At 38.6% G+C, this 12067-nt stretch overlaps 1 protein-coding gene across 2 annotated transcripts in view; it reads right to left on the bottom strand.

Annotated features, from left to right (window-relative positions):
• Nucleotides 1–12067, bottom strand: part of SBF2 (SET binding factor 2) — a 424767-nt gene that overhangs the window by 212789 nt on the left and 199911 nt on the right. For both annotated transcript variants that reach the window (XM_037050085.1, XM_037050086.1), the window contains exon 4: nucleotides 419–541. In XM_037050085.1, the coding sequence (XP_036905980.1) occupies nucleotides 419–541 (123 nt within the window). The remainder of the gene's footprint in view (nucleotides 1–418; nucleotides 542–12067) is intronic.

Here is a 12067-nt window from a genome sequence, read left to right as displayed (position 1 = left end):
GCAGTGGTAGTATCAGAACTACCTGAAAACATAAATATCCATCCTCTTTACTTCAACCTGGACTCATCAAAAGAAGGTGAGTAAAAGCAGAGTTGTTATAGTGCTAATGTATTTTACATTTGCTGCAGGTAATCCAATGATCTCTTTAAGATACATATATTTTTGCAATCTGTAAACATGGGACCTTTAAAAAACACTACATTCTTAAAATTTAAGTAGTAACGTGAACTTACTTAGGTATTTATTTCATCCAACATAAAACACTTCTACTGTTAACACTAATTTCACCGAATTCCTAAGTCAATTTAATTTAAATACAAGGATATTTGAAATACAAAGGATTGTTACAATGGCTTGCTCAAAACAGATTTGCACATTAATATAATATTTTATACATATTGACAACAGAGTTCTTTACCCTAAAAATTTCTGGATAATCTAATCTGGATACCAGCACCAGGCTTTTGGGAGCAAACACGTCTGCAGGCTGAATTAACCCAGTCACTTCCACTTCACCTTCAATCTCTTCCTTCTTTGTTCCCTAGAAAAAGAGGCACTGTAATCAACAAAGACAGAATTTCCTAGGTGTATAACTCACAAAAGATAGACAATCACACTTTCATATAATTTACAAAATCCAAAATTAATTGCATGATATAATTTATAACATAATTTATAAAACTCAAACTAAAAACAAAAAGCATTTTTGAAAGCCATCTAAATTATAATGCAGGGCACACTTACTTTATGTTTGAGAGCTCCTTAAGCTCTCAACTTTATTTGAGCATTTGGGTTCTATGTGAGGTACCCAGTAATCAAAGGTAAACTAGACACATTGAAGTTATTTTACATAGCAACCCCAAACTAAAAATGACATTTATTTAAATGGAAAGTCAGTTTTTAAGAAAAGAAAAATCTGTTTTACAAGTCAGGCACTCATTTTCATATTTGTCTTTCTACTTGTACAAATCTTTCAAACAAAAGTGATATTCTTTTAGAATTCTAAGGCTTGCAGACTGTTTGATGCTCTTAGAAGTAGCCCAATCGGCCTAAATTCTTTTTGTTCCCGAGCAACAATGTTGATTTCTTTAAAAGAAAGTAATATAAAATTACTTTCATGCCACTGAACTGTACATTTAAAAATGGCTAAAATGGCAAATCTTTTGTCATATATATTTTAGCATACGAAAAATATCTAGAATAAAAAACACCCAAGTTTCACTTACCAAATATTGGTTAATGAAATAAACTTTGAACAATATTATTCTCATTTATTAGTTAACAAACATTTCCTGTGCACCTACTGTTCCATAATACTATATGACGCACTATAAAAGTTTTAAGTAAAAAATAATACAAGGAAATAGAGAAATAAATAAATTCATCTTTATTTCTAGATGATATTGTAACATGTTAGGACATTTTCCCTAACTAGAATTCTCGTTTCTTTCCTTTCCGGTAATCAAAGGTCTGCTTAAAATTTATCTTCCTAAAGACTTCCCTTTGCTGATTTTCCTCTTACTCTCAATTCCTAGTACAGTTCCCCAACGTGTCACACCTGCTCATACTTATTCTTCCTGCCAAACTCTCCCCCAAAAGCCAAAAAATGCAATATCCAACTTGACATTCCACTTGAATGACTACCATTTGTTGCTGGGTATAACGTGCTCCTGTGTACAACATGCACCACGTTTTTGTGCACAAAATACACGGGATTATAAGACCCAATATTATACCCATGGCATGTAGTCATTAAGTCCCTGTATAATGTGCATCCTTATTTTCCCCTCAAAAATTCAGGCCAAAAAAGTATGCATTATACACAGTGAAAAATGGGTAACAGGCATCTCAAACATGCCCAAAACATAGCTCCAATCTTTCTCCCCAAACTCCACTCCTCCTGCAGAATTCCCTATCTTAGTGGAAATCCTATCCTTGAATTTAGCAAGTCAAAAATCTTGATTTCCCTTTCTGCCATACCCCATATCCAAACTGTCAACAAATCCTGATTTCTTACCATCTCTATTGCTATCACAACTCTGTGAGTGACCATCATTGCTTGTCTGAATTATTTTTAAGAGGTTCTCTCAGCTTCCTCTATTCCTCTTTAGCCCCTCTTTGCTTCCCTGCTCTCCTTAAACATGCTGGGCATTCTCCCAGCCAAGGGTCTTAAGCATTTGTTTGTTGTCCCTTTGCCTGGATTCTTGTTCCACAGATATCCCAATGACTTCCTTAGGTAGGTCTTCATTGAAGGGACTTCTGCTCTGTTAAGACTTTGTTGGCATCCTCCTTGAAACTGCAAGGCCCTAACAGTAACTAGCCCCGTTCCTTTCTTTATTTTTCTTCATGGCATTTATTACCATCCAACATATTATCCATTTTTACATTGTGTTTTGCTCCATGAAGACTAGGATTTATTTCTGTTTGGTTTCTTCCCTCTAATTTCCAACTTCCTAAAACAAGAGCTGGGCACATAGTTGATACTTACTATTTATTTATTTTATTTTAATAATTTTTTATTTAATTCTTGTTCAAGTACAGCTTTCTGTCTTATATTCCCAACCCTGCCCGCACGCCCCCAGTGCTCCCGCCGCCCTCCCATTTCTGCGCCCCACCTTCATTATTGTCCATGTGTTCTTTATACTTGTTCATGTGAGTCCATCCCCTTTTCCCCTATGATTCTCTCCCCTCTCCTCTCTGGACCCTGTCAGCCTGTTCCGTACTTGAGTGTCATTGGTCATATTTTGCTTGCTTGTTTGTTTTGTTTAGATTCCTGTTAATGGTGATATCATATGGTATTTGTCTTTCACTGCCTGGCTTATTTTGCTCAGCATAATGCTTTCCAGTTCCATCCATGATGTTGCAAAGGGTAGTAGTTCTTTGTTCCTTTCTGCAGCATACAATTCCATTGTGTAAATGTACCATAGCTTTTTGATCCAGTCATTTACCGATGGGCATTTAGGTTGCTTCCAACTCTTGGCTATCGTGAATTGTGCTGCTATGAACATCCGGGTGCATAGGTTCTTTGGATTGGTGTTTCAGGGTTCTTAGGATATACTCCAAATAGTGGAATTGCTGGGTCAAAAGGCACGTTCATTTTTAGTTTTCTTAGAAAATTCCATACTGTTTTCCATAGTGGTTGTACCAGTCTGCAATCCCACCAACAGTGAATTAGGGTCCCCTTTTCCCCACAACCTCTCCAGCACTTGTTGTTTGTTTCTTTGTTTATGATAGCCATTCTGACTGGTGTAAAGTGGTATCTCATTGTGGTTTTAATTTGCATCTCTCTGATAGCTAGCGATATCGAGCATCTTTTCATGTGTCTCTGGATCCTCTGTATGTCCTCCTTGGAGAAATGTCTGTTCAAGTCCTTTGCCCATTTTTTAATTGGGTTGCTTGTCTTCTTTGGGTGGAGTTGAGTGAGTTCTTTGTATATTTTGGAGATTAAACCTTTGTCTGAGGTATCATTGGCAAACATGTTTTCCCACGCTGTTGCTTCTCCTTGTATCTTAATACTGTTTTCCTTAGCCATGCAGAAGCTTTTAATTTTGATGAGATCCCATTTGTTTATTCTTTCCTTTATATCCCTTGCTCTAGGGGACGTATCAGTAAAAATACTGCTGCGTGGAATATCTGAGATTTTCCTGACAATGCTCTCCTCTAGGGCTTTAATGGTTTCCCAGCTTATATTTAAGTCTTTTATCCACCTTGAATTTATTTTGGTGTATGGTGTAAATTCGTGCTCATTTCATTTTTTTTTGCATATAGCTGTCCAGTTCTCCCAACACCATTTGTTGAAAAGGCTGTCTTTACTCCATTTTATGTTATTGCCCCCTTTGTCAAATATTAATTGACTGTAGAGAGTTAGGTTTATTTCTGGGCTCTCTGTTCTATTCCATTGGTCTATGTGCCTGTTTTTGTGCCAGTACCAGGCTGTTTTGATTACAGTGGCCTTGTAATACAGTTTGATATCAGGTATTGTGATCCCTCCTACTTTGTTCTTCTTTCTCAAAATTGTGGCTGCTATTCGGGGTCTTTTATGGTTCCATATAAATTTTTGAAGTGTTTGTTCTATGTCTGTGAAATATGAAATTGGTACTTTAGTAGGTATTGCACTGAATTTGTAAATTGCTTTGGGTAGTATGGACATTTTGATTATGTTAATTCTTCCAATCCATGAACACGGTATATGTTTCCATTTATTTGTGTCTTCCTTGATTTCTTTCTTCAGTGTTGTGTAGTTTTCTGCATATAGGTCTTTTACCTCCTTGGTTAGGTTTATTCCCAGATATTTTATTTTTCTTTTTGCTATATCGAATAGTATTTTTTTCCTGATTTCTGCTTCTGCTGCTTCATTGTTGGTATACAAAAATGCCTTTGATTTCTGGATATTGACTTTGTATTCCGCTGTTTTGCCAAATTCATTTATTAGTTCGAGCAGTTTTTTGGTAGAGTCTATAGGATTGTCCATGTACACTATCATGTCATCTGCAAACAGTGCCAGTTTTGTTTCCTCCTTTCCGATTTGGATGCCTTTTATTTCCTTTTCTTGTCTGATCGCTGTGGCTAGAACATCTAATACTATATTGAATAGAAGTGGTAAAAGTGGGCAACCTTGTCTTGTTCCTGATCTTAGTAGAAAAGCTTTTAGTTTTTGCTCATTGAGTATGATGTTGGCTGTAGGTCTTTCATATATGGCCTTTATTATGTTGAGGAATGCTCCCTCTATTCCCACTTTGCTGAGTACCTTTATCATAAATGGGTGTTGTACCTTATCAAAAGCTTTTTCTGCATCTATTGATATGATCATGTGGTTTTTGTCTTTGGTTTTGTTTATGTGGTGTATTACATTTATTGATTTGCGTATATTGAACCATCCTTGCATCCCTGGGATGAATCCCACTTGGTCATGGTGTATGATCTTTCTGATGTATTGTTGGACATGATTTGCTAATATTTTGTTGAGGATTTTAGCGTCTATGTTCATCAGCGATATTGGCCTGTAATTTTCTTTCTTTGTTGTGTGGAATCTGGCTTTGGAATTAGGGTGATGCTGGCTTCATAAAAAGAGTTGGGGAGTTTTCCCTCCTTTCAGATTTTTTGGAATAGTCTGTGAAGAATAGGGGTTAGCTCTTCCTTAAAAGCTTTGTAGAATTCTCCTGTGAAACCATCTGGTCCAGGGATTTTGTGTGATGGGAGTTTTTTGATTACTACTTTAATTTCATCTGCTGTTATTGGTCTGTTCAAGTTTTCTGTTTCTTTTTCATTCAGTTTTGGAAGATTATATTTTTCTAGAAATTTGTCCATTTCACCTAGGTTGTCAAATTTCTTGCCATACAGCTCTGCATAGTAATTCCTTATAATACCTTCTATTTCTGTGGTATCAGTTGTAATCTCTCCTCTTTCATTTCTGATTGTGTTTATTTGGGTCCTCTCTCTTCTTTTCTTGATGAGCCTACTTAAAGGTTTGTCTATTTTGTTTATCTTTTCAAAAAACCAACTCCTGGATTCATTGATCCTTAGAATTATGCTTTTAGTCTCTATGTCATTTAATTCTGCTCTGATCTTGGTTATTTCCTTTCTTCTACTTGCTCTGGGCTGTCTTTGTTGTTGTTCCTCAAGTTCTTGCAGGTGTCAGGTTAGGTTGTTTGTTTGAAATGTTTCTATCTTCTTTAGGTGAGCCTGTATTGCTATGAACTTCCCTCTCAGGACTGCCTTCACTGTGTCCCATAAGTTTTGGGTTGTTGTGAGTTCATTTTCATTAGTTTCAAGAAGTTTTTTGATTTCTTCCCTAATTTCAATCTTGACCCATTCGTTGTTTAATAGCACATCATTCAGTCTCCATGCTTTTGGGTGTTTTGGGTTTTTTTCTGTGGGGTTGGTTTCCAATTTCAGTCCCTGTGGTCAGAGAAAATGCTTGGTATGATTTCTATTTTCCTGAATTTATTGAGGAAATAAATTCGTTTTGTGTCCTATCATGTGATCTATCTTTGAAAATGTTCCATGTGCATTTGAAAAGAATGTGTATTTAGCTTTTTTGGGATGGAAGGCTCTATATACATCAATTAGGTCCATTTCATCTAGGGTGTTATTTAATGATGCAATATCTTTGTTGATATTTTGTTTGGAAGATTTGTCCATTTTAGACAGTGGGGTGTTAAAATCCCCTACTATAATTGTGTTGCTGTCAATATCTTTCTTGAGGTCCTGTAGAATTTTCTTTATATATTTGGGTGCTCCTATGTTGGGTGCATATATATTTACGATGTTAATGTCTTCTTGGTGGATTCTCCCCTTGAGTATTATGAAGTGACCTTCTGGGTCTCTCTTTATGGCCCTTTTTGTCTGATATGAGAATTGCTACCCTGGCTTTTTTTTCTTGTCCATTTGCTTGGAAAATTTGTTTCCATCCTTTCACTTTTAGTCTATTTTTAGTCTATTTCACTTGAAGTCTATTTTGTCTGATATGAGAATTGCTACCCTGGCTTTTCTTTCTTGTCCATTTGCTTGGAAAATTTGTTTCCATCCTTTCACTTTTAGTCAGTAGTGGTCTTTTGACCTGAGGTGGGTCTCTTGTAGCCAGCATATGTGTGGGTCATGCTTTCTTATCCATTCAGCTATTCTATGTCTTTTAATTGGTGCATTTAATCCATTTACGTTTAAGGTTATTATTGAAAGGTACTTATTCATTGTCATTTGTGTACCTGTGTTCCTCTCTATCTCTCTCTTTTCCTTCCTTTCCTTAAAGCAGCCCTTTTAGTAATTCTTGTAGAGCTGGTTTGGTGGAGGCACATTCTTTTAGACTTCTTTGTCTTGGAAGCTCTTTATTTGGCCTTCTATCTTGCTCTTTATTTGGCCTTCTATCTTGATTGAGAGACTTGCTGGGTACAGTAGCCTTGGTTGTAGGCCTCTGTTTCTCATTACTTGAAATATTTCTTGCCATTCTCTTCTTGCTTGGAACGTTTCCATTGAGAAGTCAGTAGCCAACCTTATTGGGACCCCCTTGTATGTTACTTCCTTTTTCTCCCTTGCTGCCTTTAAGATTCTCTCTTTGTCTTGGAGGTTTCCCATTTTAATGATGATGTGTCTTGCAGTAGGCCTCTTTGGGTTCCACCTGATTGGGACTCTCTGCGATTCCTGAATCTGTGTGACTTTATCTCTCCTCAACTTACGAAAATTTCCCATTATTACTCTTTCAAGTAGGTTTTCTACCCCTTGTTCTTCTTCTTCTCCTTCTGGTATTCCTATTATTCGGATATTATTACGTTTCATGTTGTCTTGCCATTTCCCTTAAATTCTCCTCATTTTTCCTGATTCTCTTTTCCATTACCTGGTCTCTCTGGGAGATTCTTTCTATCCTGTCTTCTATCTCACTTATGCAATCTTCCACCTCGTTGATTCTATTCTTCATACCTTCTACTGTGTTCTTCAGTTCAGAAATTGTATTCTTCATTTCCTCTTGGCCTTTACTGATGGTTTCTATTTCCTTTTTCATGTTGGTATAGTTTGCAGAGAGTTCATTATAGCTCCCCTGTAGTTTCTGGTAGCTCGTTGTAAGCTCTTTAAATTTCCCGATAACCAGTGCTTTGAATTCCATATCTGATAGTTGGCTTGCCTCTATTTCATCTAACATTCTTTCTGAGACTTCCTCCTTTTCTTTCATTTGGGGATCCTTTCTTTGTCTTCCCATTGTTTGTGTTGCTCTTTTTGTTGGCCTCAGCTTCTTAAAGTGATCTGTTCTGGTTCCCTGGGTTTATGGTGTGAACTTCTGTGGTAAGATGCCTTTGAGATTCAGTGGTGCAGTCTCCTGCAGTTATCTTGGTGTTCTCCACTTCCACCTACTCCTCTTGTTGGTTTCCAGCTGGTCAAGCCTTTTCTTCTGGTCTCACTAGCTGCAGCAACCTGAGGGGCTATTAGTGTGGCCTTTCTCTCGTCTCGGTGAACTTAGCTGGTCTCGCCAGTGCCCTCCCAAGATCCAGACTGGTGCCGCTCTCCCGTGCCCCGATGAGAGCAGGTTTTTCCCCAGGCTTCCCAGCCCTGGCCTGGTGTGAGGGCACGTGCTCCCAGCCAGGCTTTCCTGGTCTCACAGGCTTGGGCTTGGACCTTTCCCAGTGCTGTGGCTGCACACACAGGGCGACTCACAATTCTTCCAAGCCGGTAGCCACAGCCTGACTCCCAGTGCTTCTCAGTCTGCGTCCAGCTGGGTAGGGGTGGAGCTGGCGACTGTTGCTCTTTCAGGGGCCCTGCCAGTAGCCCGCAGCTCCCTGAGACTGTGGGAGCACAGGCTCAAGTCCCGCACTCTCAGTTCTCCAAGCCGGCAATAACAGCCTGACTCCCGGTGCTTCTCAGTCTGCGCTGGCCGGGTAGGGAGGGAGCTGGTGACTGGCGCTCTTCCAGGGGCCCTGCCAGTATCCCAAAGCTCCCTGAGACTGTGGGAGCGCCGGCTCAGGCTACTGGGAATGCCAGGGCAGCTCAATTCCCCAAGCCGGCAACCACAGCCTGACTCCACGGGTTATCAGAGCTCTCTGGTTTGTTTCCTGATACCCACTCCTCTCTTTGCCACTACAGGCAAAGCAATCTCTTCTGGTGTTTTCCAATCTGTGCCCTGCTGGTTAGAGAGGATGCCGGTGACTAGTTCTTTTCCCGGGTTGTTGTTGCCCGCCCTCGGCTCTCAGAGACCAGGGCGACCCCGGCCAGGGCCCTGGCGCGGCCTGGCAGAGGGCCTGCAGCCTCTGGGCTGTTCCCTCGTACCTTGTTGATCTGCCGTCGTCTCCTCTCTTCAATCTCTGGTCATTCAGTGTCCGCTATACTTTCTGGGGTCCTGCCTTCATATATGCTGGGTCCCTGTTGGGTGTTCGCTGCGCTCCTCTGCAGAGCAGCCCGGTTTTTCTCCGGCGCATGAAGGGAAGTGAAATCCTTTGTCCTACTCCACCACCGTCTTCTTCTCTCTCCCTTACAATGAGAACTTCCGTACTTGTCTCAGGGTAAAAAGTCTGTGTCTTCACACAAGCCCTCCACTCCAGGACTGAGCAGTTCTTGAAGAATCTCTACCAGGCCCGTGGAACGCGTGGTCTCCTGCAGCTCAGCTGGCCCGCAGGTCAAAGGGACGCTGCAGCTGGGGTCCCAAAGACTCTGCTGCTCCGCTGCCGCTGCCCGGATGCCCGGATGCCCGGATGCCGGGCGCCAGCATCACTTCGCCACCTCCGCCTCCTAGTGCTCTGCTCTCTCGGCTGCCCTTCCCCCGATACTATTTATTTCTTGTATATATGCAGGGATGAATTTTCTTTGAATAGTTTTCTGGGTATTTTACCAAGGGAAGTCTCCTTCCCCTATTCATAGAGGCCAGAATTGTATTTTCTGTTTCCTTTGGCCCCCGTGTAGTTTTTAGTTCAGTGAAAGATAACCACATTATTAGATATCTATAAAATGCACCTATCTAAAGGGAACTATCCATTTACTTTTTGTATGTGTGATATGGTCCATATGCTCTTGAAAGGTTTTCATTTGTTACAAAGCAAATGCTAAAATTAGATTGTTTGGTTTCTGGAATCCTTAGAAATAATAAAAATGTGATGAATATAAATTTACCAAAGATTTCCACACCTAATGAATCATATTCTTTGTGGATTACTAATAAATTTGAAATGACAAAAGAATGACTGAAATTCCTGAAAGAGATAAAGCTATCCACATTTTTATGAGATTGTGATAAATGCCCTAGAGTACCATTAGAAGTCAGCTTGAGCAAGTAGATAACCATTTCAAATAAATGACCAGTAACCCACTTTAACCAAAACACAAAACAAAATGCATTGGTCATTTCTTAAAGCTTAATTTAGTTCTTTAAGTAAACATTCACTAAATGGCATAGTTATTAACAAGAAAGAAAAAAGGTCCAATATGATTTAAATATTTAAATCACTTTTCATTGTAGATGTTGACATTTACTTTGTAAATGTGCTACAAATTATAAGATGCTGTTAGTCTAAATTCTAATAGCTCCCCTAAAAGAATATGTTTTAAGTTTAGAGAATTCATGTTCCTTTTTTCAAAGCAAAATTTATGGCTCTGACTGAAAAAATTTTTAAACCCCCAAAATGTTGATGAAGTAAGATTTGTTCTTGAGATGGTTATGTGGTATTTTTGATAGAATTTTTCTATTAATAATTTATCATGTGAGGGAGTACTGCCTCTTCCCTGTACCTGCTAGAGTATCTTTTGTGTAATAATTATGTAATTATACTAGGTTTATTTGGTTTGATTTTATAAGGAGAGATTTTCACATACTGAAAACATCTGAGAAACTTAATAAGCAGGAAATTAAAAATAGGCTTTGAGTTATCAGATGTTATAATAATGCCATAGAATGTAATATTTTATTGTATAAAACATTTTCACATATTTTATTTCACTGAACAGTGTTTGCAAGCATTCTTCTACCCTAAGGTTATTCCATGATTTAAGCAGGTCCCTTAAAGATACAAATTTACTTTAAACACTACTGAGTTGTCTCACAGTGACTGCACGATCTCCTTACCTCTCCTACAGGTCATCAGCACATGCCATAACCTGCCCATTTATAGATTTTTCTACTTATTAGTACTATAGACTATATCTGCTAGTGGGATTCCCAACTTCTGTGTAGTTTACACATTCTTATAGTTCATAGTCTCTCTGCTTCATGATATGGCATTAATTAGTACCCACCATATCAATTTGCTCCCCAAATGCTATTGCCCTGTAAACACAGCCTGAGACAAAAATGCTAATAATTACTAGATTGTTGACTTTATGGGATGTCCCCACAGAGCAGATAGGCACAATCTTTGGGAAGTTCATCCTATCACTCAGGCTGAGCACTTCAATGTCATCTTTGTTGCAGTCCTAATACTTGATTCCCTTCTACCCGGAAAAGAGTTGCTGCATTCAATATCCTCTCTGTGCTAAGTCTGTTTTCAGTAATACCATTTCACATTAAAACCTCCCTACAAATTTCTTTAAATACTAAGTTTAGAAAGGAGGGTAAAAAAATTATGCAAATAAAAAACTTTCGGTTCCACATTTCCTTTTTGAATTGTAAGTAATTTGTTACAGTGTACATTACAGAGTTACCTCAGTAAAGCAAGTTAAGGACTTAAACATTTTTCAATATTAAAAATAAAGGAGTCTAAGTAACTATAAAATTCTGTAAGGTCTATAATTCCCTCTGAAAAGCATCTTTATTTTTTTTTACCAAATAATCTGTTACATGTCCACATGATAAAACATAGTTTTTCTTGCATGGTCTGGAAAATAATGACTAAGTGAGAAATACACCCTTCAAGAGCTCCTGGGCTCTATAGTATTTTGAAGGTGGGACAAGTTCATTTGCAGGGCTACTCTATACTTGCCCTAGAAAGCTTCCTATATTTAAGTGGCACAAAGTCTACAGGTTCTTTGAAATATATTCCTAAGGTAGCATTTTCCAAAGTAGGGTTTTTTTTACCCTCACTCTTGGACATGCTTATTGATTTTACAGAGGGAGGAGAAGGAAGGAAGAGAGGGAGAGAAACACAGATGTGAGAGAGAAACACTGATCGGGTGCCTCTCACACATGTCCCAAATGGGACTGAACCTGCAACCTAAGCATGTGTCCTGACTGGGAACTGAGCCCGCAACCTTCCGGTTTACGGGACGACACTCCAACCAACTGAGCCACACTGGCCAGGGATGAAGTGTTTTTTACTGGAAGCAAATAGATATTACTTAGCAAATAGCCTACTAACCAAAGAATTTTGGAAACAATATCTTAAAGCCAAGTTAAAAAGGTTTCTTTGCTGCAGAATTTCTCAGACTTTGATATGCAAAGGCCTGGAAGGTTTTACTCCAAAAGAAAAGGAGTTGTTTTGGGTCATGGGATTATAGTTGATAAATACCATATAAAAATACCCTACACATATACAGAGAAAAATAATTTTCTAAAATGTTTACATTTGTATTATCTTTATAACAAAAGGTTTAAAGTTATAAAAAGCAAATACATCAGTATGTTTATTTATTAAACACTGACTACACAGTTGGCTACACA

This window comes from Sturnira hondurensis, unplaced genomic scaffold (genome assembly GCF_014824575.4).
Source record: "Sturnira hondurensis isolate 20B ecotype Veracruz unplaced genomic scaffold, ASM1482457v3 Scaffold0006505, whole genome shotgun sequence".
NCBI lineage: Eukaryota > Metazoa > Chordata > Mammalia > Chiroptera > Phyllostomidae > Sturnira > Sturnira hondurensis.
The sequence above is the reverse complement of the archived record's forward strand: the minus strand, read 5'-3'. Positions and strand labels throughout refer to the sequence as shown.